The sequence below is a fragment of the Chiloscyllium punctatum genome, chromosome 36 (assembly GCF_047496795.1).
Source record: "Chiloscyllium punctatum isolate Juve2018m chromosome 36, sChiPun1.3, whole genome shotgun sequence".
In the NCBI taxonomy this organism is placed as follows: domain Eukaryota; kingdom Metazoa; phylum Chordata; class Chondrichthyes; order Orectolobiformes; family Hemiscylliidae; genus Chiloscyllium; species Chiloscyllium punctatum.
In genome coordinates, this window is record NC_092774.1 from 20,892,933 (window position 1) to 20,919,699 (window position 26,767).

General features: G+C 46.8%; 2 protein-coding genes across 7 annotated transcripts in view; one reads left to right on the forward strand and one right to left on the reverse strand.

The window, feature by feature from the left end:
• The window catches only part of LOC140460837 (uncharacterized), a 50,178-nt gene extending 42,810 nt beyond the window's left edge, over positions 1–7,368 (reverse strand). The window contains exons 1-2 of one of the 5 annotated variants that reach the window (XM_072555504.1): positions 7,260–7,365; positions 4,792–4,915 (exon numbers count right to left, since the gene is read on the reverse strand). Coding sequence is in view for 1 of the 5 variants with exons in the window: in XM_072555508.1 (XP_072411609.1) it covers positions 4,168–4,328 (161 nt within the window). In the remaining 4 variants the exon portion in view is untranslated. The other 4 variants (XM_072555507.1, XM_072555505.1, XM_072555508.1 and 1 more) reach the window with 4 other exon arrangements.
• A 202-nt stretch (positions 7,369–7,570) lies between these two features.
• The window catches only part of LOC140460853 (uncharacterized), a 31,959-nt gene continuing 12,762 nt past the window's right edge, over positions 7,571–26,767 (forward strand). The window contains exons 1-3 of one of the 2 annotated variants that reach the window (XM_072555547.1): positions 7,595–7,684; positions 13,569–14,975; positions 18,225–18,232. In XM_072555547.1, coding sequence (XP_072411648.1) covers positions 13,914–14,975; positions 18,225–18,232 — 1,070 coding nt within the window. In that variant the 5' untranslated portion in view covers positions 7,595–7,684; positions 13,569–13,913. Of the gene's footprint in view, positions 7,685–13,568; positions 14,976–18,224; positions 18,233–26,767 lie in introns of both variants that reach the window. The other variant, XM_072555546.1, reaches the window with a different exon arrangement.

Here is a 26,767-nt window from a genome sequence, read left to right on the forward strand (position 1 = left end):
TGTCAGGTGCTTTAGTCAGAGTGGGGTGGGTTACTCTTCGGAGGGTCGGTATGGACTTGTTGGCTGCAGGACCTGTTTCCACACTGTAGGGAATCTAATCTAATAAGTACATGAATAGAAAAAGTTTCAGAGGGATATGGATCAAACACAGACAGGTGGGACTAGTTTAGTTTGAGAACATAGTGGACTGAAGGGTCTGTTTCTGTGCTGTCTGACTCTGTAACTGTTCTGTACTGGTCTTAAAGACATTTTCTTGCCTTCCCCCACAACAATCCATTTCTTTGTTGATCAAAAATCAGATGAACTCAGACTTTAAAATATTCAATGACCCCCAAACTGCATGAAGACATCCCCACTTCTGAACTCAATTCCTATTGGTGATAATACCACTTGCCTTGCTCATTGCTTGCTGAACCTGTCTGACAACTTGCATTGACTGGTTCAGAAGGACATTGAGGCCCCTTTGTACATCCACACATCATTCCCGATGAAGGGCTCGTGCCCGAAAAGTCACCTTCCCTGCTCCTCGAACGTTTCCTGACCAGCTGTGCTTTTCCAGCCCCTACTTTTCAACTCTGATCTCCAACAACATCTGCAGTCCTCACATTCCCCACATCTCAACATATCGCCATTTAAACAATGCACCTCCCTTCTGCTTCCACCCCACCCCACCCCACAGAAAAGGCTATAATGTTCACCCTGTGGTACTGCATTTGCCATGTGCTCGCCAACTGAGACACAGACCTGGACCAACGTTTCCAGAGTCTGTCTCCCTCCCTGGATTCACGCCCTTTCTCGCCGCAAGTCATCAATTGAACTGCAGAACGTATAAAAAAAGGGAAGATGGGAGGCTGAGAAAAGTAAGTGTACTCACAGATGTTGGACAGAGGAAGGAAGTTGCAGTCTGGGGGTGAAGCTCAATCTTCATTCAGAGAGAGAGAGAGGAGCAGCAGCACCTTCAGAACCTCATGGTCCAACTTCCGCATTCAGACAATAGGGTGGCTGTGATTCGCAGGAGGACCAGACTCCTTCCGGTCCTCCAGGGCATTCCATTGGTCCATCGAAAGACGGTCGCGGGCCGTTCCAGCGGGCAGCCAGGAGCATGCGCACTCCTTTGCTGACACCGGCGAACATGCGCTGTTCTTGCTGACACCGAAAAGCATGCGCAGTATCCTGCGGCGATGCTGGTGTTACTGACATGTTTCAAGTGTCCAAGTGCTAATGAGAATCAAAAAGGCTGGAGCCAGAGTTTTTCCCTCCACGCTGTTGGCTCGACATTTGAAGCCTTTTGCATTGAGTCCGGCTGCCCAACTTTGGTATATCTTTTCCCCAGGGTAGGGGACTCCCAAACGAGAAGGCATAGGTTTAGGGTGAGAGGAGGAAGACTTAAAAGGGATCTGAGGAGTAACTTTTTCACGCAGACGGTGGTGAGTCTATTGAACGAACTGCCAAAAGAAGTGCTGCAGACTGGTGCCATGACAACATTTAAAAGGCATCTGGATGGGTTCATGAATAGGAAAGGTTGAAAAAGATATGGGCCATAATGTTGGCGAATGGGAAACCAGATTAATTTAGGATATTAGGTTAGTGTGGACCGAAGGGTTTGTTTCAGTGCTGTACAACTCTACGACTAGTTCTACACATTCAAAACTAATTTCACAAGATTAGGAATAGGCCACTCACCCCTCACAGCCTGCCCTGAGCATATTTAATTGCAAGTTTCAGAAAGATGTCTGCAGCTTACTTAAAAAAAAAATTGAACTTTAACGATGTTTCTGAATAGATCATTTTAGCTATTCTCAGGTTCAAAGATCAGCCACTTCTCACCCACCCCATCCCCGCAAACATTCCCAGGTAGAATCATGACCATCCATTCCCCCTCTCTCTCTCTCTTCTTAGAAGGGCTTGATACAGCGATCAAAGAGAGCTCGAGGGACAAGTAAGGATGCAGCGGGAGGTCTGTAAAGAGACAAAATGGATAGGGAGACAGAGAGTCGAGAAACACTGGGGTATAGTGGGTGGGGAGGAAGAGAAAGACTGGGGGCGCAGAGGGTCAGCGTACAGGATTTCTCCCACCAGAAACTGTTTGCCCTAAAAAAGATCCAGCAGGAAGATTATTATGCAGCTATCATTAAAAATATCTCATTTGGGTCACCCAAGGATAGAAATGGAAGAACCTGTCTCTTCAAGTTTACTGTTTGATTTGCCCTTACAACATTCCTTGAATTTAAGGTGTTCCTTTGTAGTGTTTAATTATGATCCATTAAAAGCAGCATCTGGTCTCATCTGAACCAATTCAACTGATGAATAAGCATAACAACTGTTCTGTCTGCTCTTGAGATGTGATATCCTCCCTCTCTCTCTGTTGACCCAACAGGATCATCACGGCTGCTAGAACTACTCTCGAATTACATTTGCTGATCTATAATTTACTTTGTGGTTTAACATAAGGATTTAGAAGCTGCTAGCCTGACCTCCCACAAAGCACAAAAACAGGCTGTTCACCCACGGATAAATTTCACTTGGGATGGGTCACAAAATAGCAACAGGTACCAGTCCCACAACTCCCTTTATTTCCCATTTGTGGGGCGGGTGGAAAAAAAGTGTTTTACTCTCAAGACATTGGAGGGAGAATAAAGTTTCAGTGAGTGTGAAGTTAAAATTAAACCCTGTGTTTCTTTCCTTGTTTTAACAAACTCGAACTGCATTGACTGGGAAAAAAAATAAAAGGAAAGGGAGTTTGCAAAGTTTTCTCCCCACCCCATTCCCACTGCCACCCTCTGTTCAGAAGTAACTGCTGGAAAAGGTGGTGGTGTTGATAGTGAAGAGGATGGTCTACAGTCTGATAGTGATCAGCTGGTTTAAAAGGGCAGAGTGATGGAATTTAATCTCAAGGCATTCTGGGAAATTTAATAAGCGAAGGAAATACGCACTAAATAGTCGGTCCCTACAGAGTGCTGAGGAACAAAGGGACCTTGGTGTCCAAGTCCAGAGATCCCCGAAGTTGAAGTACAGGTAAAACAGGGGGGTGAGGAAGGCAGAGGGGATGCTTTTCTTCATTAACCAGGGCTTGGAATACAGGAGAGGAGGGGATCTTATAAAAGTGTATAAAATCAAGAGGGGCATAATGCACTCAGTCTTTTTCCCAGGAGTCTAGGACTAGAGGGCATCAGTTTAAGGAGAGAGAGGGGAAAGAATAAAAGGGAACCTGGGGACAACCTTTTTTTTCCTTTATACAGAGGGTGGTGCGCATATGGAATGAGCTGCCAGTGGAAGTGGTTGAGGCACGTACATTAACAACATTTAAAAGGCATTTGGACAAACACAAAGGTTTAGAAGGATATGGGCCAAGTCCAGGGAAATGGGCTTAGCGCAGATGATATTTTAGTCAACAGGGATCAGCTGGGGCCAAAGGGCCTGTCTCCATGTTGTAGGACTCTGTTACTCTAAAACATTGATGTGCAGAGCTCTGGTTGCCACAGTATCAGAAGGACGTGATTGAACTGGAGAGGGTGCAGAGGAGATTCACCAGGCTGTTGGCTGGGATGAGGAGGGGCTGGATAGGCTGGGTTTGTTTACCCTGGAGCAGAGGAGGCTATGGGGGGCATCTGACTGAGGTGTGCAAAATCCAGGGAGGCACAGACGGAGTACACTGTGAGAAACATTTGAAGATCAGAGGGCACAAGTTGAAGATCAGGAGTAAGTAGTTCAGAGGGGATCTGGTGGTCGAATTAAGGAACTGAGAGGGTGGTGAAGGTAGGGACTCTCATAACTGGTTGAGCACTTAAAATGCCATGTTCCCTAAGGTAGTCATAGAGTCACATAGCGCGGAAGCAGGCCCTTCGGTCCAACCAGTCCATGCTGACCATAATCCCAAATTAACTAGTCCCACCTGCCTGCTCCTGGCCCATGTCCCTCCAAACCTTTCCCTATTCATTTACTGATCCAAAAGTCTTTTAAACATTGTAACTGTACCCGCATCCATCACTTCCTCTGGAAGTTCATTCCACATCGGCATCGAAACACGTTACCGGGGGACCACAACTCCCCCTCTTAAACACTGATCCAATTCAAACCCACACAGTCACAGAATCGATTCAGTGTCTCAGGGGAGTCTGGCTGAATCCCTTTCCCACACTAACTGCCCTCTCCCAGCTGTGGAGCTGCTGGTGTCTCTGCAGGCTGGAGATCTGACTGAAACCCTTCCCACAATCGGAGCATGTGAATGGCCGCTCCCCGGTGTGGAGACCCGCTGGTGCTTCTGCAGGCTGGAAGGATCGGTGAAGCCCCTTTCTGCACTTGGAGCGGGAGAACGGGCTCTCCCCCATGTGGACGCGCTCAGTGCATCAGCAGAGCGGATGACGGGCTGAACCCCTTCCCACAGACGGAGCAGGTGAACGGACGCTCCCTGGTGTGGACCCTCTGGTGGGTCACCAGGGATGGAGAAGTGGACAAAGCCCTTCCCACACACGGGGCAGGTGAACGGCTGCTCCCCAGTGTGACTGCGGCAATGGCTTTCCAACAAAGACGGGAATTTGAATTCCTTCCCACAGTCCCTGCCTTTCCATGGCTTCTCCATGACATGGGAATCCTGTCCATCTCCCCAGCGTTGACAATCAGTTGAAAGACCAACCACACACAGAATGTATTCGGTCTCCTGCCGCTGTGAATGGTGTGTTTTTATTTCTGTGTAACTGTAAAAAGCTTTTCCCACAGTCAGTTCACTGGGACACTCTCTCCCACAGTCACACTAATGTCTGAAACCTTTGCAAATAGACAGACCACACATACTTGTTCCTGTTAGATTCAAAACTTCAAAAACTAGGTGTGTGCCAATGATTCAGGCCCCTCAGTCAGATAGTGATGTGACGTTTGGTTTGAGATTTGGTCCCGCAAAGCCTCCCTTTCTCATATCCTGTAAAAGGAGATTCCACAAGTCAAACATACCTCGGCACAGGACTGAAATTCAGAACTGCCTCACTCCTTCCCCGTACAACTCCATTCCACACGCTCGCCTACCATTCTCACTTTGTACCTAATATCCTCCCTCCCCACTCCCCTAAAAGTGTTAATCCATGTCGATTGACAGACCTGGGTGGCTCAGTGCTTAGCACTGCTGCCTCACAGCGCCATGGACCCTCCGGTGACTATCTGTGTGTAGGTTGCATTTTCTTTTCCCCGCCCCATGTCTGCGGGGGTTTCCTCTGGGGGCTCTGGTTTCCTCCCACAGTCCAAAGATGTGCAGATTAGGATGGATTGGCCACATGATATATGGGTTAGGGTGTTGAGTTTGGGTAAGATGCTCTTCGGAGGGTTGGTGTGGATTGGACAGGCTGAATGGTCTGCTTCTCCACTGTTTGAGTTCTATGACTGCCCCCACGAAGGAACATTTTATCTGCATCTACCCTGTCAAGCCCCTTTCAGAATTCTACTAGTTTCATTAAGATCACTTCTAGTTCTTACTGTCACGGAGGCATACAGCACAGAAACAAACTGGTCCATGCTGAGCAGGATTCCCAAACTAAACCAGTCCCACTAGTCTCATGCAGTTTACATTTAACACGCTAAAAAGTACTTAATTTACTTTTTAACAACATTTGACACAGACTCATGGGAAAAAGATTGAGAGATGCAATTTGGATATGAATGAGTCCTGGTTCAGGAATCTCCAAAGGTTAACATAAATCAGTAAATGGTTGCAGGAGGTCAAATCAACCCTCAGCCCTACCCTCCGAAGCAGCCATTCATCTATTGACACTCACTCCCTTGCCGTTTCCCCATAGCCTCGCAATTTTTCCTTTTCAGATAGTGTTCCATTCTCTTTTGAGGCTTTAACTGACTTTGCTTCCATGCTGTGCATTCACACCACGGTGTGAAAAAATAATATTTTTTGTTAATTAGTCCATCCTTCTGTTCTCGATCCTTATACCAATGGGGAAAGGTTTCTAAAACCCCTCATGATTTTGGGCACCCTCTATCAAATCTTCCCTCCTCTAAAAAAGGAGAGAAGTGCCAATTTCTTTAATCTTTCGACATAACTAAAGTTCGGGGCTGGTAGCGTTCTCATGAATCTTCTCTGTACCCTCGCTGATGATTTTACAATCTTCCCAAGTGTAGGGGCCAAAGTTGAACACAATGCTCCAGATGAGGCCAAGCCCTGACAGAGTGAACACAAATCGTTTGCTTTCCTTGTCTGTTCACCAATATAGTAGTCCAGAATGTGGTGTTTAAAGAATAACATTTCACTTTGAATCTACACCTATCCAACATCTCAGCAAATGCAACACTAAGCATTCAATCTACAATTAAACAAGGGAGCCATTTTGCCCACTTGGTCTATGCAGACATGTGCGCTCCATACACTTTCTCTCAACTTCTTATATCTCTCACTACCAGCACGTCTTACAATTCCTCCACCCCTTGTACACACAAACTATAGTTTGTGTGCACCCCAGAACCTGGGAAAAGCAATGTCCAAAACAAGCTGTTCCTGCTTCTAACAAATATCCACTGAACTCTTGTGCTGGCGTAGACACTGATCTGACCCTTAGCAGTGGGTTACCAGACTGACGTCAAACAGAAGCTCTCAGGACACAACTCATACTTGTGCAGACAATTGTGCTTGCAAGCCCAGGGTGGGAGCTTGGGTGGGGCACAAGGGATATAGGAATGACGCCCAGGCTGCACCTTCAAGAACAAAGGGGAGAAGGCTTTCAAATGGATCGAAGGTTTGGAGGACTCCAGTCGTCATAGTTGCTGGACAATGTGGGTGAAGGGCTGGGGAGGACAACTAATAGATTCCAGCTCTGCTCTAAGACTAAGCAGAGATGCTTTGTCTATTCTTCACCAATTCCTGCCCTCCCGCCTCAGGCGACTGACTGTGTGGAGTTTGCACATTCTCTCCGTGTCTCCGGGTGCTCCGGTTTCCTCCCACAGCCCAAAGATGTGCAGGTCAGGGTGAATTGGCCATGCTAAATTGTCCATAGTGTTAGGTAAGGGGTAGATGTAGGGGTATGGGTGGACTGAGCTTCGGAGGGTCGGTGTGGACTTGTTGGGCCGAAGGGCCTGTTTCCACACTGTAAAGTAATCTAATCTAATCTAATCTAACATGCAGATTCGGTTAGCAGGTAGGAAGGCAAATGCAATGTTCGATGTACTGCTAAGGCTTGGATCACAGTGCATTTGCAATATTGAGAGCAGTTTTAAAAGTATTTAAGGAATGGAAAGGCGAGGGTGAGAAAAGAGAGTGTTGTACTCACAGATGTTGGACAGAGGAAGGAAGTTGCAGTCTGGGGGATGAAGCTCAATCTTCATTCAGAGAGAGAGAGAGAGAGGAGCAGCAGCAACTTCAGAAGCTCATGGTCCAACTTCCGCATTCAGGCACCGTGGGGTTTGATTGACAGCAGGACCAGCCTACTTCCGGTCCTCCAGGACTCTCCATTGGTCGATTCCGCGACCTGTGACCGTTGAACCCCGGAACGCGCGGGGCGCAGACGCAACCTGCCGGACGTCACCACCGAATATCGCGATTCTGATTGGTTGCCCTGGAGAGACCCCGCCCCCCCCCCCACTGTGACATCACAACACGGAAGTTCTCCTGTGAGCTTCAAGCTGGAACTTGCTCCTCAGAAGCTGCTGCCTTTGGAGCAACTGAAGTCCAGGGGAGGGAGTAGACTCTGCAAAGGTAGGTTCAGACTCCCTATATTTCTTTGTTTTTCCACGTTTTAGTGAGCGCTGTATTGTTTAACTTTTTAACCTTGCTTTCCTTATTTTTCTGCATTGTGTGTTGTTTCAAAAATATACTTTAATCATGAAAACCTTTTGAATATGTATATGATGTCATAGGCTTCCTGCAGTGTGGAAACAGCCATTTGGCCCCACAAGTCCACAATGACCCTTCGAAAAGTAACCCACTCAGACCCATTCCCCTACCCCGTTACTCTTCATTTACTCCTGACTAATGCACCTAACCTGCACACTATGGGAAATTCAGCATGGCCAATTCATCTCAACTGCCCATCTTTTGATTGTGGGAAGAAGCTGAAGCACCCGGAGGAAAACCATGCAGACTTGGGGTGCTAGGGGGAAAGAGAGAACATGCACACTCCACACAGGCTGGGATTGAACCCAGGTCCCATGTCATAATGACTACCACCCAATGACTATGACCTCCATAACTGTTATACCCAGAGAGGCTGGTCATGGGTCACATCAACTCCAGCTAGCCCCGATTCCCTACAATGTGCTGACCGACATAGCAGATCTGCAGTGGATGCTATTTCCCTCAGTCCCACGCTCATCACTGAAACATCTGGCAACAAGGACAGCGAGGTCAGACTCCTGCTCATTGGCTACAGCTCCACCTTCAACACCATGATTCTCTCCAGACTGATCTCAAAATTTGGTGACCTTGCTCTCGGCTCTAATCTCTGCAATTGGATCCTCAGCTTCCTGACCCACAGACCGCAATCAGTGAAAATGGACACCACCTCCACAATAACACTCAACACCGGAGGCCCCCTCCATGGCTGCGTTCTCAGCTCCTCTATTGTACTTCCTGCCCCTGCATGACTGTGTAGCTAAATTCTGAACAAACGCCATCTACAAGTTTGCTGATGACATCACAGTGGTAGGAAGGATATCAAACAATGACAAGTCAGATTACAGATAGGAGTTGGAGGGCTTGGTGAGGTGGTGCAATGACAACAATCTCTCTCTCAATGTTGGCAAAACTAAAGAACTGACTTCAGGAAGAAAGAAGCAGAGACGCTCTTTTCTCCATCAAGGGTCATAGAAGTGACAATAACCAACATACTGTCCTGGACTTCCCACGTACATGTGATGGTCAAGAAGGGACCACAACGGCTCTTCTTCCTCAGGCAGCTCAGGAAAATTGGCCTGTCCAGAAGGACCCTCACCAACGTTTATAGATGCACGATAGAAAGCATACTGTCCAGGTGCATAATGGTCTGGTTTGGCAGTTGCTCTGCCCAGGGCTGGAAGAAACTATGGAAGGTTCTGTGCAGAACCCAGACCATGATGAATGCTAACCTCCCATCCGTAGACTCCATCTACACTTCTCGTTGCTGCAGGAAGGCTGCCCTAAGACCATCAAAGACCCCTCCCGCACCAGTAACACACTCTCTTCAAACCTTTTCTGTCAGGCAGAAGATACAGAAGCTTGAACCTATGCACCAGAAGGTTCAGGAACAGCTTCTTCCTAGCTGTTATTAGGCGGCACGGTGGCTCAGTGGTTAGTACTGACAGCTCTAGGGACCCAGGTTCGATTCCAGCCTCGGGCGACTGTCTGTGTTAAGTTTGCACGTTCTCCCTCCATGTCTGCGTGGGTTTCCTCCGGGTGCTTCGGTTTCTTCCAACAATCCAAAGATGTGCAGGTTAGGTGAATTAGCTGTGCTAAATTCCCCATTGTGTTTGGGGTGTGTAGGTTAGGTGCATTAATCAGGGAAAAATGTAGAGTAATAGGGTAGGGAAATGACTCTAGGTGGATTAGTCTTTGGAGGGTCGGTGTGGACTTGTTGGGCCCAATGGTCTGTTTCCACATTATAGGGTTTTTATGAACTTTGCTGACTTCAAACAAATGCTGATCTTGTTCATGTTGATCTTGCCAGTGCATGTCCTGTGTGGTGTGACCTGTATGCCTGAGGCTGTCCAACGTTTCTTTCTCAGTCTATGATCCATACGTCCTTGCTTACTATGATCTGCCAGCACTGCTCACAAACAAAGCATTTCACTGTACTTAGGTACATGTGACAGTAAATCAAATCAAATCAATTTAGCAAGGCCACTTTGTACAGTCAGTAAGTTTGCAGATGACACCAAAATTGGAGGTGTAGTGGACAATGAAGAGGGTTGCCTCAGATTACAACAGGATCTGGACCAGATGGGCCAATGGGCTGAGAAGTGGCAGATGGAGTTTAATTCAGAGAAATGCGAGGTGCTGCATTTTGGGAAAGCAAATCTTAGCAGGGCTTATACACTTAATGGTAAGGTCCTAGGGAGTGTTGCTGAACAAAGAGACCTTGGAGTGCAGGTTCATAGCTCCTTGAAAGTGGAGTCGCAGGTAGATAGGATAGTGAAGAAGGCGTTTGGTATGCTTTCCTTTATTAGTCAGAGTATTGATTACAGGAGTTGGGAGGTCATGTTGAGGTCATTGGTTAAGCCACTGTTGGAATATTCCGTGCATTTCTGATCACCTTCCTATCAGAAAGATGTTGTGAAACTTGAAAAGGTTCAGAAAAGATTTACAAGGATGTTGCCAGAGTTGGAGGATTTGAGGTATAGGGAGAGGCTGAACAGGCTGAGGCTGTTTTCCTTGGAGTGTCGGAGACTGAGGGGTGATCTTATTGAGGTTTACTAAATTATGAGGGGCACGGATAGGGTAAATAGGCAAAGTCTTTTCCCTGGGGTCAGGGAGTCCAGAACTACAGGGCATAGGTTCAGGGTGAGAGGGAAAAGATATAAAAGAGACCTAAGGGGCAACTTTTTCACACAGAGGGTGGTACATGTATGGATGAGCTGCCAGAGGAAGTGGAAGAGGCTGGTACAATTGCAATATTTTAAGAGGCATTTGGATGGGAATATGAATAGGAAGAGTTTGGAGGGATATGAGCTGGGTGCTGGCAGGTGGGCCTGGATTGGGTTGGCATGGACGGGTTGGACCGAAGGGTCTGTTTCCATGTTGTACATCTCTGACTCCACCTTGGACTCTGGGAGAAACTTTGAGCTCCTGGAGGAAGCCCACGCAGACACAGGAGAATGTGCACAATCGCCTGAGAGTGGGATCAAACCCAGGGCCCTGGTGCTGTGAGTGGCAGTGCTGAGCTACTGTGATGCCCTAGGTGGCTAAGGTGGTGCATAGGGGAATGTCTATGTATGTTGTATATGTGGACATCCAGAAGGCATTTGATAAAGTCTCTGAGAGGCTGCTAACTTAGGTCCAAGCCTATAAAACTGAGAACAAATTACTGGCAGGGTTGTGAAACTGGTTGACAACTCGAAACAGGGATAATGGGTAGGTCCTCATTGTCAGGATATGACCAATGTTGCCGCAGAAAGGTTGCCAACATCATCAAAGTGCCCTCCCACTCTGGCACTGCTCTCTTACAACCTCTTCGGTCAGGCAGAAGATACAGAATCTTGAACGCATACACCAACAGGATACTGTTGGATACTGATTAGGAATGATCAGCCATGATCATATTGAATGGCGGTGCAGGCTCGAAGGGCAAAATGGCCTACTCCTGCATCTATTGTCTATTGTCTAACAGGCTCAGAACCCGTCTTCCCTGCTGATGAATATACTCCATGTACACATAGAATGATCTGCCAGATAAATGGTGGAGGTTGGTACAATTACAACATTAAAAAGGCATCTGGATGGGTGTATGACTTAGCAAGCGTTTAGAGGGATATGGGACAAGTGCAGGCAAATGGGACCAGATTTATCCAGAACGAGTTAGACCAAAGGATCTGTTTCCATGTTGGACATCTCTGTAACTCTCTGTCCAATGCCCACTTACCATCCCCTTCAATAATAGTCTAATTAGAAATATGTAACATAGCTACAATACAATATTACAACAAATAATTATAATCGAATCTTAAGAGAACCACGAATAGCACATTGAATGTTTAACCATTGAATAACACTGGACATATCTCCGACTCTTCTCAAGTTCCAGTCCTGATAAATGCCACGAGGATCTGAAAACCTTGTGAGCGAGAATCTCAAACCACTTCCCTTGCATTAATACTCTCCGCCTATAGTTGCTACAAATGAACAGCTCCCTCCCTCCCAGGATGGGGAATGGAAAAGGGGGAGACATTGCTTTGCTCCCAGATGTTGCCCAGAGGGGGCGGGGTTTCACTCTGAAACTGACAGGGCTACATCCGCATTGTGACGTCGACGGTAAGGGGCGGGGGCTTCACGGAGCCGGCCAGTGACCACCCCGTGTACCAAGCTGCTTGCCTCCTAATGGCCAACCGCCCCTGCGTCACACAAGACCATTGTGAGCCAATTGCCAATCCCCGGAGGACCGGAAGTAATCTGGTCCTCCTGCCAATCAGAGCCACCCATTGCCTGAATGCGGAAGTTGGACCATGAGCTGCTGCTGCTCCTCTCTCTGAATGAAGATTGAGCTTCACCCCCAGACTGCAACTTCCTTCCTCTGTCCAACATCAGTGAGTACAACACACTGTTCTCATCCTGGGCTTAAAATGCTCATTTTCATGAATTGAAAGCAAATGAGTACAGGGAGAGGGCAGACTCAGACGGTTGACTTGGTTTTCCTGCTCCTCGGATGCTGCCTGACCTGCTGTGCTTTTCCAGCACCACTCTGATCTAAACAACGGTTGATTTGGTCTCTCTATTGTAAGACATTGACAGGCTTCGCTTCCTTAACTTGATCGATTCATTTGTCTGGTTAATGCTGTCAATGAAAGGGGCTGTCTTCCTCAGGTTAACATTTAACAGGATGGCATATTATCACTAGCTGCTTGGCAGTACAGTTGTAGAGTCGTAGTCATACTCCATGGAAACAGAGTCTTCGATCCAACCCAATCCATGCTCAACATGATCCCAAACTAACTCGTCCCCACCTGCATGCTCCTGGCCTTTATACCTCCAATCCTTTCCTAATCAATCCCCTATCCACATTACTTTTAAATGTTGCAGTTGTACCCGTATCCACCTCTTCCTTGGGAATTTCAAACCACACACGAACCATCTCTGTTTCTAAAAAACCTGAAAAATGTGCCACCCAGTCGTGAAATGCCCCATTCTAGGGAAGAGAAAGCACCCATCAACTGCATCTGTACCTCTCATTATTTTATAAACTTCTATCAGGTGCCCGCTCATCTTCTATGCTCCAGTGAAAAAGATCCCACCCTTTCCTTATGGTAGATGAGTCTCTAGTCCTTGGGTTTAGATGACTGAGAAGTGACCTTATTTAAACCAATAGAATTCTGAGGGGGGCTTGTCAGGACTGATTTGGTTAAAATACTTCTTTGTTAGAGAATCTCGAACTCACTGACACAGATTACAAATAAGGGCTCTCCCATATCTGGTGGAAATGAGCAATTTATTCTCTTGTTAGCTTGTGGAATGCTCCCCCGCCAAGAGTAATGGAGACTGGTTCATGGAAAGTATTCAAGGCTGAATTGAACATTAGTTTTGAGTGACAGGGAGATGGAAGGGTATGGCGAACAGGTAGGAAATGGAGATAAGGCCACAGCAGAACAGACATGATCTTATGGAATTGCAGAGCAAACCCCATGAGCTGAATGGTCTAATCTGTTACAAACTGTGTTCAGGGCAGGAAGACGCAAGCAAAGAACTGTCAGTCAACATTTTTCAGTATTTTTAGGAGAATTTGGAGTGGGGCAGTAATAGGAACAGCAGAGTGAGAATGGAGGGAAACTGTAGCGTTGAGATCCACAATTTTGGGGGAAGGAGAGGAGAAAGAATGTTCCACCGGAACCAGACCTGTCTGTTTTGGAATTTCTATCCTATGTAGGCAATTTCTATCTTGTGTAATCTCCTTTTACAGGATACGAGAAAGGAAGGAATTACAGCCAGAAATCTCAAAACAAGATTCGATAGAGACAATCAATTCATTGGCACAGGAGTATCATCAGCCTTTGAATCTTGCAGGATTTTCTAATTCTCTTCTGTCCCGCCGGCTTTGAAAAGGTTTCAAATATCAGTGAGACGGAGGCACACGGATCTGAGTGAGAGTGTCCCAGTGAACTGACTGTGGGAAGAGCTTCACTCGGTTACGCAGTCTGAAATAACAACACCCCATTCACAGGCAGCAAGGGACAGAACACATTGTGTGGGTGAGTGGTCTTTCAACTGATTGTCGAAGCTGGAGAGAGACGAGGATCCCCACGTGATGGAGAAACCGTGGAAATGTGGGGACTGTGGGAAGGAATTTGAATTGCCGTCCTTGCTTGACTGCCATCGACGCGGTCACACCGGGGAGAGACCGTTCCCCTGCTCCGTGTGCGGGAAGGGCTTCACCAACTCCTCCACCCTGCATAGACACCAGCGGGTCCACACCGGGGAGAAGCCATTCACCTGCTCCGTGTGCGGGAAGGGATTCAGTCAGATCGGCCATCTGCAGTCACACCAGCGGATCCACACCGGGGAGAAGCCGTTCACCTGCTCCGTGTGCGGGAAGGGGTTCACGCGAATGGGCAACCTGCAGACGCACCAGCGGGTCCACACGGGAGAGAAGCCGTTCACCTGCTCCGAGTGCGGGAAGGGGTTCACTCAGTCATCGAAACTGCTGACCCACCAGTGGGTACACAGCGGGGAGAGACCTTTCCCCTGCTCCGTGTGCAGGAAGGGCTTCACCAATTCATCCGCCCTGTGGAAACACCAGCTTGTCCACACCAGGGAGAGGCCGTTCACCTGCTCCATATGCGGGAGGGGATTCACCAATTCGTCCGACCTGCTGATGCACCAGCACCTCCACACCGGGGAGTGGCCGTTCACGTGCTCTGCGTGCGGGAAGGGGTTCACCCGTTCGTTTGCCCTGCGGAGACACCAGCGGGTCCACACCAGGGAGAGGCCGTTCACCTGCTCCGTCTGCAGGAAGGGGTTCACTCAGTTCTCCAACCTGCAGAAGCACCAGTGGGTCCACGGTGGGGAGAGGCCGTTCGCCTGCTCCGTCTGCGGGAAGGGGTTCACCAATTCGTCCGACCTGCTGACCCATCAGCACCTCCACACCGGGGAGTGGCCGTTCACCTGCTCCGTGTGCGGGAAGGGGTTCACCCATTCGTCTGCCCTGCAGAAACACCAGCGGGTCCACACCAGGGAGCGGCCATTCACCTGCTCGGTGTGCGGGAAGGGGTTCACCCAGTCATCCAACCTGCAGAGACACCAGCGGGTCCACACCGGGGAGAGGCCGTTCACCTGCTCGGTGTGTGGGAAGGGGTTCACCCAGTCCTCCGTCCTGCAGAAACACCAGCGGGTCCACAGTAGGTGACATTGCATCTGTTGCACCCGATGTGGGCTCCTCTACATCAGGGAGACAGGGCGCCTTCTTGCGAGGTCATTTCAGAGGTCATCTCTTGGACACCCGCACCCACCAACCCCACAGCCCCAGGGCTGAACACTTCAACTCCCCCTCCCACTCTGTCAAGGACATGCAGGCCCTGGGCCTCCTCCACTGCCGAACTGTTACCACCCGCACCAGGAAGAGGAACACCTCCTATTTAGACTTGGGACCCTTGCAACCACACGGGATAAATGTGGATTTCAACAGCTTCCTCATTCCCCTGCCCCCCCCCCACTTTTATTCCAGTCCCAAGCCTCCAACTTGCCACCACCCTCCAGACCTGTCCATCTCTTTTCCCCCCCCCCCCCACCCCCCCGACCTATCACCTTCTCCCTCACCTTCATCCACCTATCGCTTTCTCAGCTTCTCCCCCCCCCCCCCCAACCCCACTCCCCTCCCGTTTATCTCTCAGCCCTGACCCACAAGCCTCATTGCTGATGAAGGTCTTATGCCCAAAACGTTGATTCTCCTGCTCCTCGGGTGCTGCCTGACCTGCTGTGCTTTTCCAGCACTATGCTCTGGCTGTTTGACTCTGTGAAGGAATCTATTCCTTGTAAAGATTGGCTCTGGTGTCTCCCTTCCTCACGCAGCTGTCCGGATGATAACATGGTGTGAGATATTGTACTATAGGTCTCTTTACTAACCCACTCACAAACACTTTATATTTACTCATTCATCAGTCTTTACTAACCTGCTCACAACAGGGCGGCACGGTGGTTAGCACTGCTGCCTCACAGCGCCAGAGACCCGGGTTCAATTCCCGCCTCAGTCGACTGACTGTGTGGAGTTTGCACATTCTCCCCGTGTCTGTGTGGGTTTCCTCCGGGTGCTCCGGTTTCCTCCCACAGTCCAAGGATGTGCAGGTCAGGTGAATTGGCCATGCTAAATTGCCCATAGTGTTAGGTAAGGGGTAAATGTAGGGGGGTAAGGGTGGGTTGCGCTTGGGCGGGGCGGTGTGGACTTGCTGGGCCGAAGGGCCTGTTTCCACACTAAGTAATCTAATCTAATCTAAACAGTCCGTTTCATTCATTCGTAACTCCTTCCTATATCACAGTTTCATACATACATTCATAAAACCACGGTTTTCTAGTGTATTTTACTATTACAAGAGAGACTAAATGAATGGGTTGAAAGTGGTGTTTTTACTGTTTTTTCACACCTTCAATCCTTACCAGCTCTTGTAACAAGCAGTGTTTAGGCCTATTTCTACATCGAAAGCTACATCTGATTAACTGTGAACATAGTAACGTAGAACAATACCATCCCCGCTATCTTGTCTCCACAAAAGATTATAAATTAACCACCCCTTATCTCAGGTCTATGGAGACCCGAGTAAATACAGAACATCAAATAGTTTCCCCAACTCGCAGCCACTATCCCCGTTAAGAAACTTACTATCAAGACAGTGCTTCCATGAAATTGCATGAATGAATGAAACTCACTCTGGCAAATAGTAAATAAATCTCACAACCCAGCCGAGGTAAGCAGTTTCACATCTTTTATACGATGCAGGTACAATGTCTGTCTAACTTTTTGAGGGCATGTAGCCTAGGACTTTTTTTTTCCTTGACATTTGCTAACTTAAAAGACAAAAGGACTAACACCTTTGAATTATGCAGCAGACCACACAGACAGTCTCAATCCTATTGGGAGTAGCAGGCAGCATTTAGCACACGTTTAAACCATCTCCTGTTTCCCCAGGACAGACGTCACCCAAGCCTCTGTTTTATTTAATGTACACAATATGACACCATAGTGACGGAATTTTAATATGTGTCAGAACTGTGTGTATAGAGGCTGCTGTAAGGACGGTATTTCAGGATCCCATCACTACCACTTCTGCCCCTTGTAGTTGCTGAATAAAGAGGCTATTTTCACCACTCACTGATTTTGGTCGCTATATGAACACGATCCCACGACGGGAACAGACAATGCTTGCCCAGTGCTGAAGGTCGGACAAAAAGGACAACTAAAGTTTCTGACGACAGCTTACAATCCGAGTGGCTTTTGTGAGAAATGCCTGGGGGTGTTTAGAAATTGTTAGGGTCTGCTGACCCACTGATGTTCCCAGGATCTGAGCCACACAACAAGTGGCAGGATGGAGGGGGGAATGTGGATATGCCTTATGTCCCCACCATAGAGCTGTACAGCATGGGCACAGTCCACTTGGTCCAGATATCCGAAATTAATCTTGTCCCATTTGCCAGCATTTGACTCCTATCTCTCTCAATGCATGTATCCATCCAGATGCCTTTGAATTGTAATTGTACCAGCTTCCACCACTTCTTCTGGCAGGACGTTCTATACAAGCACGACTCTGTGCGAAAACGTTGTCCCTTAGATCCCCTTCCTCGCCCACCTTCAACCTATGCCCTCTAGTTTTTGGGCACCAAAGGGTCTGGTTCCATGCTGTACAGCTCCATGACTCTAGTGTAAGTGATAATATATTCTTGGTATTACAGACTCGATGGGCAAAAGGGCCTTTTCTGTACTGTATGATTCTGTCATCAGAAAGCTCTAGTAGGGTTCCAGAAGAAATATGCCTCTCTGTGCCTTTCAAAAACATACAGCATTTATAGCAGATTAATACAATAATAAACTTAACGTGGAATTTAAGAACAGACATCATTCCAGTAGAGCACGCTCCTTCTATGCTGAAGCCATTCTATAGTTTGTGGGAGTTCAGGCTGAGGAACGTTAACTATTTAGGTCTAGATGTTACACATATAAGTCTGGAATAACTGTAGATCAGGAGAGAATGGTACTCCCAGTCTCTGTAATCCTGTTTGGATTAACGAGAGAGAGAGAGGATGTCACATCTAAAGAGTTTACAGAGAACTGTGCAGCTTGTTCAGTCAGTGGAGTTGGTTCTGCACTAGGACAAGACAAGCTTTTGATGGATCCTAATTAAACACTACAAAAGAACACTCTCCAAATTCAAGGAATGTGTCATGGGCAAATCAAACATGACATTTGGAGAAATACATTTCTATCCTTGTGTGCTGGACAAAGTCTTCAGATCAGGAAATGTCTGTGTGGAGCAAGGAACAGTTAATGTCTGGAGTCTGATTTCACTCTTGTTCGGAACTGAAAGGGGTTGGAAAATGCTGAAGACAGAGTGGGGAGTAAGAGCGAGAGGAGCACACGGTGTGAGTACCCAGAGCCAAAGGCATAGATTGTTAACGATGGTGAAGGAGCGATTGAGATATCATATGGGTGTTAATGAAGCTGTGAAAGGGAGAAAGTGTCCACTCTGCTCAGAGCAAAGTCAACGAGACAAGGCCGTGTGGGGAAATGGAAGAAAATTGGAGAAGACTAAGCAGGACAGGCTTACACAGTGCATGGTAGAGCCCTGCAGAGTGTTGCTGAACAAATAGTCCCAGAAGGGCACTCGCTTAATTCCTTGAAAGTGGAATCATGAGATGTGAAAGTAAGAAAGTGCTTGCTTTCATGGGTCACAGTATTGAGTATAGGAGTTGGGATGTCATGTTGTGTCTGTACAGGACATTGGTGAGACTGTGCAGAAGGTTGGTCACCATTCATTTGGAAGAACCCTGTTAAACTTGAGAGGGTGCACAAAAGATTTACAGGGATGTTGCCAGGACTGGAGGTTTTGAGTTATAGTGAGAGGCTGGGGACTTTTTTTTTTATCCTGGAGCCAGAGGGGTGACCTCATGGAGGTTTATAAAAATCATGAGGGACATGGAGAGAGTGAATAGCCAATGTCTTTTTCCCCAAGATGGGGGAGTCCAGAACTAGAGGGCATATCTTTAAGGTGAGAAGGAGAAGGTTTAAAAGGGACCTCAGGCACAACATTTTCGTGTGTGTGTGTGTGTGGAACAAGTTGCCAGAGGAAGTTGCAGAGATGGCTACAATTATTTAGGAGACCTCTGGCTGAATAATTTGGGTTTATACGGACCAGATGCTGGAAATTGGGACTGGGTCGGATTGGGATATCTGGTCAGCATGGATGAGTTGAACCGAAGGATCTGTTTCTGTGCATTGTGACTCGATAATTCTATAACTCTATGTCTGAAACCAGACTTTTTTTTTTTACTGATAATCTTGCTGCTGGATTTTTGTTAGTACACCCAGTTTCAGGAGATTTGTGGTGGGTAAAAGTGGCACATGCCCCCTTTCCTGGGAATTCTGGAAAATCTAAAGGGGCTGTTAAAAGTACTTTAACTTTGGGAACACTGGGTCTTGTGGAAGCAGGGCATTTGTCAAATATTTTCAGAGAAATTCTCTACAACTGGCAGACTACAAACAGTTTTCCCGTGGAGTGTTACACAGATGTGAAGCATGTTACATTCTCCTGAAAAGCGAAGAAGGATTGACCTTGCTAACGTGAAACAAATGTTGGCGAGAAAGGAAACCACCAAGATCAAAATGGTTGATGAAAGTCAGCACTTATCAGATTGTTTCTAGAACAGAAAAGCTTGCACTGGAGAAACCCAGAAGAGGGGTTAGTTTTCAATTAGTTTTGAAATATTGTTGGTGTGTCTTACTGGTGAAGTCATGGCTATGGTTGTTAAAGGTCAGCCATCTCAGCTACAGGATGTCTCTGTAGGAGTCCCTTAGGGTAGTGTCCGAGGCCCAACCATCTTCAGCTGCTTCATCAATGACCTCCCTCCATCATAAGGTCCGAAGTGGAAATATTCACCAATAACTGCACAATATTGAGCACTATTCACAACTCCTCACATCCTGAGGCAGTTCAGTTTCAACTGCAACAAGACCTTAACAATATCCAATTGGCTGATGAGTAGCAAGTAACATACATCCAAGCAATGACTCATCTCTGTTATGAAGATGTGGGGGTACTGTAACTTTAAGAGAGTTAAAAGGCCGCAGAACTACCTGACAGCATCAAGCGTTCTGAATAAAGTAACAATGTGGTTGAAACTGAGATTAGCTGGGTTGCCTGGAAACAACAAATCAGATTTGAATTAAGCCAATCTGTTAAATGACACTCCAAAAAATACCAAACTCCAATCAAGTTTGAATTTAGTATATTGAAAATCTTAAAAGCCAATGACACAATCCAATTCTTTGGGGGCATAAGACCAGGGAAACTGCCAAGCTAACGACATCTGGAGAATACCTCTCTTAAAGGTACCTTTATCAATTTGTGACCTGTGAATCAGAATCTCCAAGAAGAAGCAAAGAACACACAGGAAGATCCAAATAGAAGATTTGACAGCTGGCTGGTTTTAAAAACTTGAATTTTTGGTAAATCTCAATTGGGATGTTTTATTGGATAAGTACTATAGATGGGAAGGTAAAAGGCAGGATCATGGAAGAAGTTGTAAATAGTTGTTAGTTAATGATTCGCTGTTATACCTTAAGAAATAAAATGGTTAATTTTTCCTTTAGATAGTTCTTGGCCTTTTGAATTTTCACAGATTACAGCATGGGATAACTTTTTTCTGTGTTGCTGGTTTAAATTAAGCAGGAGAGTTTAACCTGTATCATAACATCCCAAAAGAGATAATCTGACCACTGCCCCGTGACATTCATTGGTGTTACTGTCACTAAATACCCCACTATCAACATCCTTGGGGTTTACCATTGCGAAGAAACTCAACTACACTCACCAAAGTGACGACAAGAGCAGGCCAGAGACCAGAAATACTGTGGCAAGTAGCTCACCTCCTGACTCCCCAAAATCTGTCCATCTTCTACAAGGCACAAGTCAGCAGTGTGACGAAATACTCTCCCTCTAGCTTAGATGGATGCAACTTCAACAGCACTCAAAAAGCTTGATACCATCCAGGGCAAAGTAGCCTGCTTGATTGACACCATATCCACATGCACCCACTCCCTCTGCCACCACAGTTCAGAAGCAGTAGTGTACCATCTACAATATAGAACATAGAACAATACAGCACAGAACAGACCCTTTGGCCCATGATGTTGTGCCGAACATTTGTCCTAGCTTAAGCACCTATCCATGTACCTATCCAATTGCCGCTTAAAGGTCACCAATGATGCTGACTCTGCCACTCCCACAGGGAGCGCATTCCATGCCCCCACCACACTCTGGGTAAAGAACCTACCCCTGACATCCCCCCCCCTATACCTTCCACCCTTCACCTTAAATTTATGTCCCCTTGTAACACTCTGTTGTACCCGGGGAAAAAGTCTCTGACTGTCTACTCTATCTATTCCCCGATCATCTTATAAACCTCTATCAAGTCACCCCTCATCCTTCACCGTTCCAATGAGAAAAGGCCTAGCACTCTCAACCTATCCTCGTACGACCTATTCTCCATTCCAGGCAACATCCTGGTAAATCTTCTCTGCACCCTCTCCAAAGCTTCCACATCTTTCCGAAAATGAGGCGACCCAAACTGCACACAGTATTCCAAATGTGGCCTTACCAAGCTCCTATACAGCTGCAACATCACCTCATGACTCTTGAATTCAATCCGTCTGCTAATGAACACTAATACACTATAGGCCTTCTTACAAACTCTATCCACCTGAGTGGCAACTTTCAAAGATCTATGAACATAGACCCCAGGATCCCTCTGCTCCTCTACCTTACTAAGAACCCTACCGTTAACCCTGTATTCCGCATTCTTATTTGTCCTTCCAAAATGGACAACCTCACACTTGACAGGGTTGAACTCCATCTGCCACTCCTCAGCCCAGCTCTGCATCATATCTAAGTCCCTTTGCAGCCGACAACAGCCCTCCTCACTATCCACAACTCCACCAATCTTCGTATCGTCTGCAAATTTACTGACCCACCCTTCGACTCCCTTTTCCAAGACTCTGGAACAGGTTGGTGGAGATCTGTGTTCATTATTGACATTGACAGGCTTTGTTTCCTCAGTTTGACACATTTATTACCAATATGCACCGCAGAAATCCACCAAAGATCCTTAAACAATACCTTCTAAATGAACAACCACTTCTAACTCAAAGGGCCAGGACAATAGATACTTGGGAACACAACCACTTGCAAGTGCCCCTCCAAACCAGTCACCATCTTGACTTGAAAATATATTGTTCTTCCTTCAGTCTTGCTGGGTCAAAATCCTGGGATTTCGCTCCCCTTGTGGTATTGTGGGTCACCGGACAGTGTGAGAACTGCAGCGGTTCAAGAAGGCAGCTCACCACTTACCTTCTCAAAGGGAACTAAATGCTGTCCGGCCAGCGATGCCCAGGTACCACTAGTAACTTTTAATAAGTTATGGAAACAGAGTCTGAAAACTAAAATAAAAATCAGCGTTAAGGAGGGAGAGATGGAGGGCATTATTTGAGGACAGATAAAGAGCGATGTATTGAAATGAAAATAGAGTTTACAGTTAAAAATCTGTAGTGTTTCAAATCTAAAATCAATTAAAGATTGTCTCCTGGTGTGTACTTCACTAACACGTGAATAGGAAGGTTAAGAAGGTAGATGGGACACTTGCTTTCATTACTTTAATCCAGTGCGGTCGTGTGGTACTGGAGATAGAGGGTAATGGAAGCTTTACCTCCCACAATCCCATGCACTCCAGACACCGCCCTATGGGCCGCGGGCAGTACCAATGAAAGCGGTGAGGGTGGTGCAGGTGCGCATGTGAGATCAGTGTGGTTCTATGCCCCTTATTGTTCTGATGGAAGTGGAGATAACCAATAGAAAACCCTGGAGGGCTGGAGAGCACTGGTCCTCCTGCCAATCAAGGCCCTCTTATTGTCTGAATGCGGAAGTTGGACAATGAGCTTCTGAAGCTGCTGCTCCTCTCTCTCTCTGAATGAAGATTGAGCTTCACCTCAGACTGCAACTTCCTCCCTCCAATGTCTATGAGTACAGCACTCTCTTTTCTCACCTGCCCTTCCTTTTCTCACCCTGGGGTTCAACTGTTGGTTTGTGGGAGCTGCAGGGAAAGGAAGTCAATCCAGTGGAGGGGACCGACTCTGGAACAGGTTGGTTGAGATCTGTGTTCATTATAGACGTTGACAGGCGTTGTTTCCTCAGCGTGACACGTATATTTGTCTGTCAAGAAGGATGGCCTCTTGATCTGCCATCAGGACAGATGCAAGAATGTTGAATCGGCATGAGAAACGGGTCAGATTCTCTCTGAGGGTTCTTGTGAGAGCTTGTTGATTTGATTTGATTTGATTTATTCCCACATGTACCACAATTAGTTGGAGGAGTTGTGGATAGTATGGAGGGCTGTTGTAGGTTGCAACAAGCTATTGACAAGATGCCGAACGAGGCTGATAAGTGGCAGATGGTGCTCAACCATCAATTTGGAAGGTCAAATTTGAATGCAGAATACGGGGTTAAAGGCAGGATTCTTGGCAGTGTGGAGGAACAGAGGGATCTTGGGGTCCATGCCCACAGATCCCTCAAAGTCGCCACCAAGTTGATAGGGTTATTAAAAAGGCTTTCATTAGCAGGGGGATTGGGTTTAAGAGCTGAGAGGTTATGCTGCAGCTCTATAGAGCCCTGGTTAGACCACACTTGGAATATTGTGTTCAGTTCTGGTCGCCTCATTACAGGAAAAATGTGAAAGCTCAGAGAGGGTGCAGAGGAGATTTACCAGGATGCTGTCTGGACTGGAGGGCATTCTTATGAAGAATGGTTGATGGAGCTAGGGCTTTTCTCATTGGAGCGAAGAAGGTTGAGAGGTGATTTGATAGAAGTGACTGTCAGACACATAGACAGAGTGGTTAGCCTTGGCAGAAATGGGGGCATATTTTTAAGGTTTATAAGGGGGCATATTTTTAAGGTTATTGGAGGAAGGTCTAGGGAAGATGTCAGAGTAGGGTTTTTACTCAGAGAGTGGTGGGTGCATGGAACGCACTGCCAGCAGTGGTAGGAGAGTCGGATACATTAGGGACATTTAAGCAACTCTTGGATAAGTACGTGGAACTTAGTACAATGAAGGGTATGGAAGTTAATCTGATCTTAGAGTAAGATAAAAGGCCAGCACAACATCGAGTACCGAAGGGCCTGTATTGTGCTGAGCTATGTTCTATGTACCCAAGTTCAGACAAAGGTTTTGTTTTGTGAGCAGTACAGTCAGACCTTAGCAAACAAGGACATGTAGGTCATACATTTTTTTAGAGACAGTGAGGCAAAAAGCGAGGTTGCACAGGAGGTGCACAAAGGCAAGGTCAACAGTAGATTTGAAATTTGAGAGGTCAATTCAACAGACTAATAATGGTAGGGAAGAAGCTATTATTGAACCTGGTGCAATGTGTTCAAGCTTCTGAATCTTCTGCCAGACGGGAGAGGGTGTAGTGGGGGTGGGAATGGTCTTTGATGATGTTGGCAGCCTTTCCGCGGCAACGAGAAGTGTAGATCGATTCCATGGATGAGAGGTTGGTCTCCATGATGGACAGTGCTGTGCGTACAACCTTCTGTAGTTTCTTCCAGTCCTGGGCAGAGCGGTTGCCATACCAGGCCATGATGAACCCAGATACAATGCTTTCTGTGGTGCATCTGTAAATGTTGGTGAGGATCCTTACAGACATGCCAATTTTTCTAAGTAAGAAAAGGCGTTGTTGTGCCTTTTTGACTGTTGCATGGGTAGGTTTAGATATTTAGATGCTCCTTTCTCATTCATTTCATATAGTCACACAGTCAGTTTCATACCTTGTGCTAATATTTTTGAAGGATTTCTTTAGAAGGATAAGATGTCATGAGGGGCAAAAATAGTGTACATGCATGATATTAAATCTTTAAACTTGATTATGTTTTAATGAACAGAACAGCTTATTTATGGTAAAATGTGTAAACTGAACAGGGTTCATGAAGGGTAAGAGTGCAAAGTATTTATTGCATGGTAAAACAGGACTGAGTCTGCACAGCTTTGACAAGAGGAGGTCATTGTCTGATTAATCTGTTAGGATTCTTTGAGCAGGTAAAGAGTAAGTTGGAGAAAGGAAAGCCAATGGACATGACCAATTTGCATTTCCAGAAGGCCTTTGACAAGGTGCCACGCAGGAGGCTGCTCAATAGGATGAGTCCTTGGTGTTAGGGGCAAGGCACTGGCATGGATAGAGGATTGGCTGACTGTCAGAAGACAGAGAGTTGGGGAAAAAGGGGTCTTTTTCAGGACGGGCAAGCGGAATTCCAGAAGGGGGGTGTGCTGGAACCTCAACTCTTCATGTTAGGTGCAAACAATCTGGACAAAGGGAACTGAGGGCATTGTTGTCTAATACAGATAACACAACAGTAGGGACAGGGAGCAGTGAGGAAGTAGGGAAGCTGAAAGAAGGACATGGACAGGCCAGGATAATGGCCAGAGAAGGGGCAGATGGAATACAATGTGGCAAAATGTGAGGTTATCCACTTTGGTGGGAAGACGAGAAGCAGAGACTATTTTCAAAATTGGAAAGGCTTCAGAAATGTGAAACACAAAGGAAGACCCAGCTCAGGTTTCTATTAATGTTAACCAGCAGGTTTCATGAGCAGTTAGGAAGGCAAACGCAATGTTAGCATTCATTGTTAAGAGGGTTAGAATACAAGAGCAGGGAAGTACTGCATAGGCTGTATAAGGCTCTGGTCAGACCACATTTGGAACATTGTGAGCAGTTTTGGGCTCCGTATCTGAGGAAGGATGTGCTGGCCTTGGAGGGGGGTGGGTTTCAGAGGAGGTTTACAAGAATGATCATGGGGTTGAAGAGCTTGCCAAATGAGGAGCGTTTGAGGACTCTGGGTCTGGATGAGGTGGCATTAAGAAGGATGGAGAGGGAGAAGTTGAGTCTCACAGGAGACTGAGAGGCCTGTATAGAGTGGGTGTGAAGAAGATGTTTCCATTTGTAGGAGAGATCCAGTACTCAAGGGCACAGCCTCAATGTGAAGGAATGACCCTGAGGTGAGGGGGAATTTCTTCAGCCAGACAGTGGTTAATCTGTAACACCCACTGAGGTGGGGGTGGGGTTGGGATGTGGAGGGCAAGCCAGTGAATGCATTTAAGACTGAGATAAATCAGTTGTTGATTAGTGAAGGGATCAAGGGTGATGGGGAGAAGGCAGGAGCATGAGGTTGAGAAACATATCAGCCATGATCGAGAGATGGAGCAGACCCAATGGGCTGAATGGCCTGTTTCTGCTCCTTTTTATGATGCTCTACTGAAACATGATTGGTTATAATTCACACACTGCGTTCCCCAGGATGGGAAGGAGGTGAGTGTGGGTCTGTCAGTCAGACCCTTCAGGAGAATGGGGAGGCATATTAGGTACAGCAGAGTGAGAATGGAGGGAAGAGGGTGTGGGATGGAGCTTTATAGCTTTTAGTGAATAAGAGAGGGCATAGATGTTCCTGGACTAGAACAGTCTGTTGTGAATTTCTATCCTGCACTTTCTCTGGCAACTCGTTCCACACACGCACCACCCTCTGCATGAAAACATTGCCCCTCAGGTCCCTGTTAAATCTCACCTGAACATTATGTCCTCTAGTTTTGGACTCCATTACCCTGGGGGAATGTTAGGTCTCGTATTTTCTGATGAGAGTCTGAGTCGCAGAGGTGGTTTCAGGTAATCTATATTGCAGCTTCATTTTCAGTACATCTTCATTTCTCCAGAGCACACCAAAAGCCAAAAGTGTATTAACTTAAACAGTTTCAACTTCGAGCACACACCCCCAGTTCCCTCTTGATTGCTATTGGTCAGCACCGCCTAGTTATCCCTTTGTAATTGGCTCTCTGGACCATAACTGTCTTATCCAGTTTCAGCTG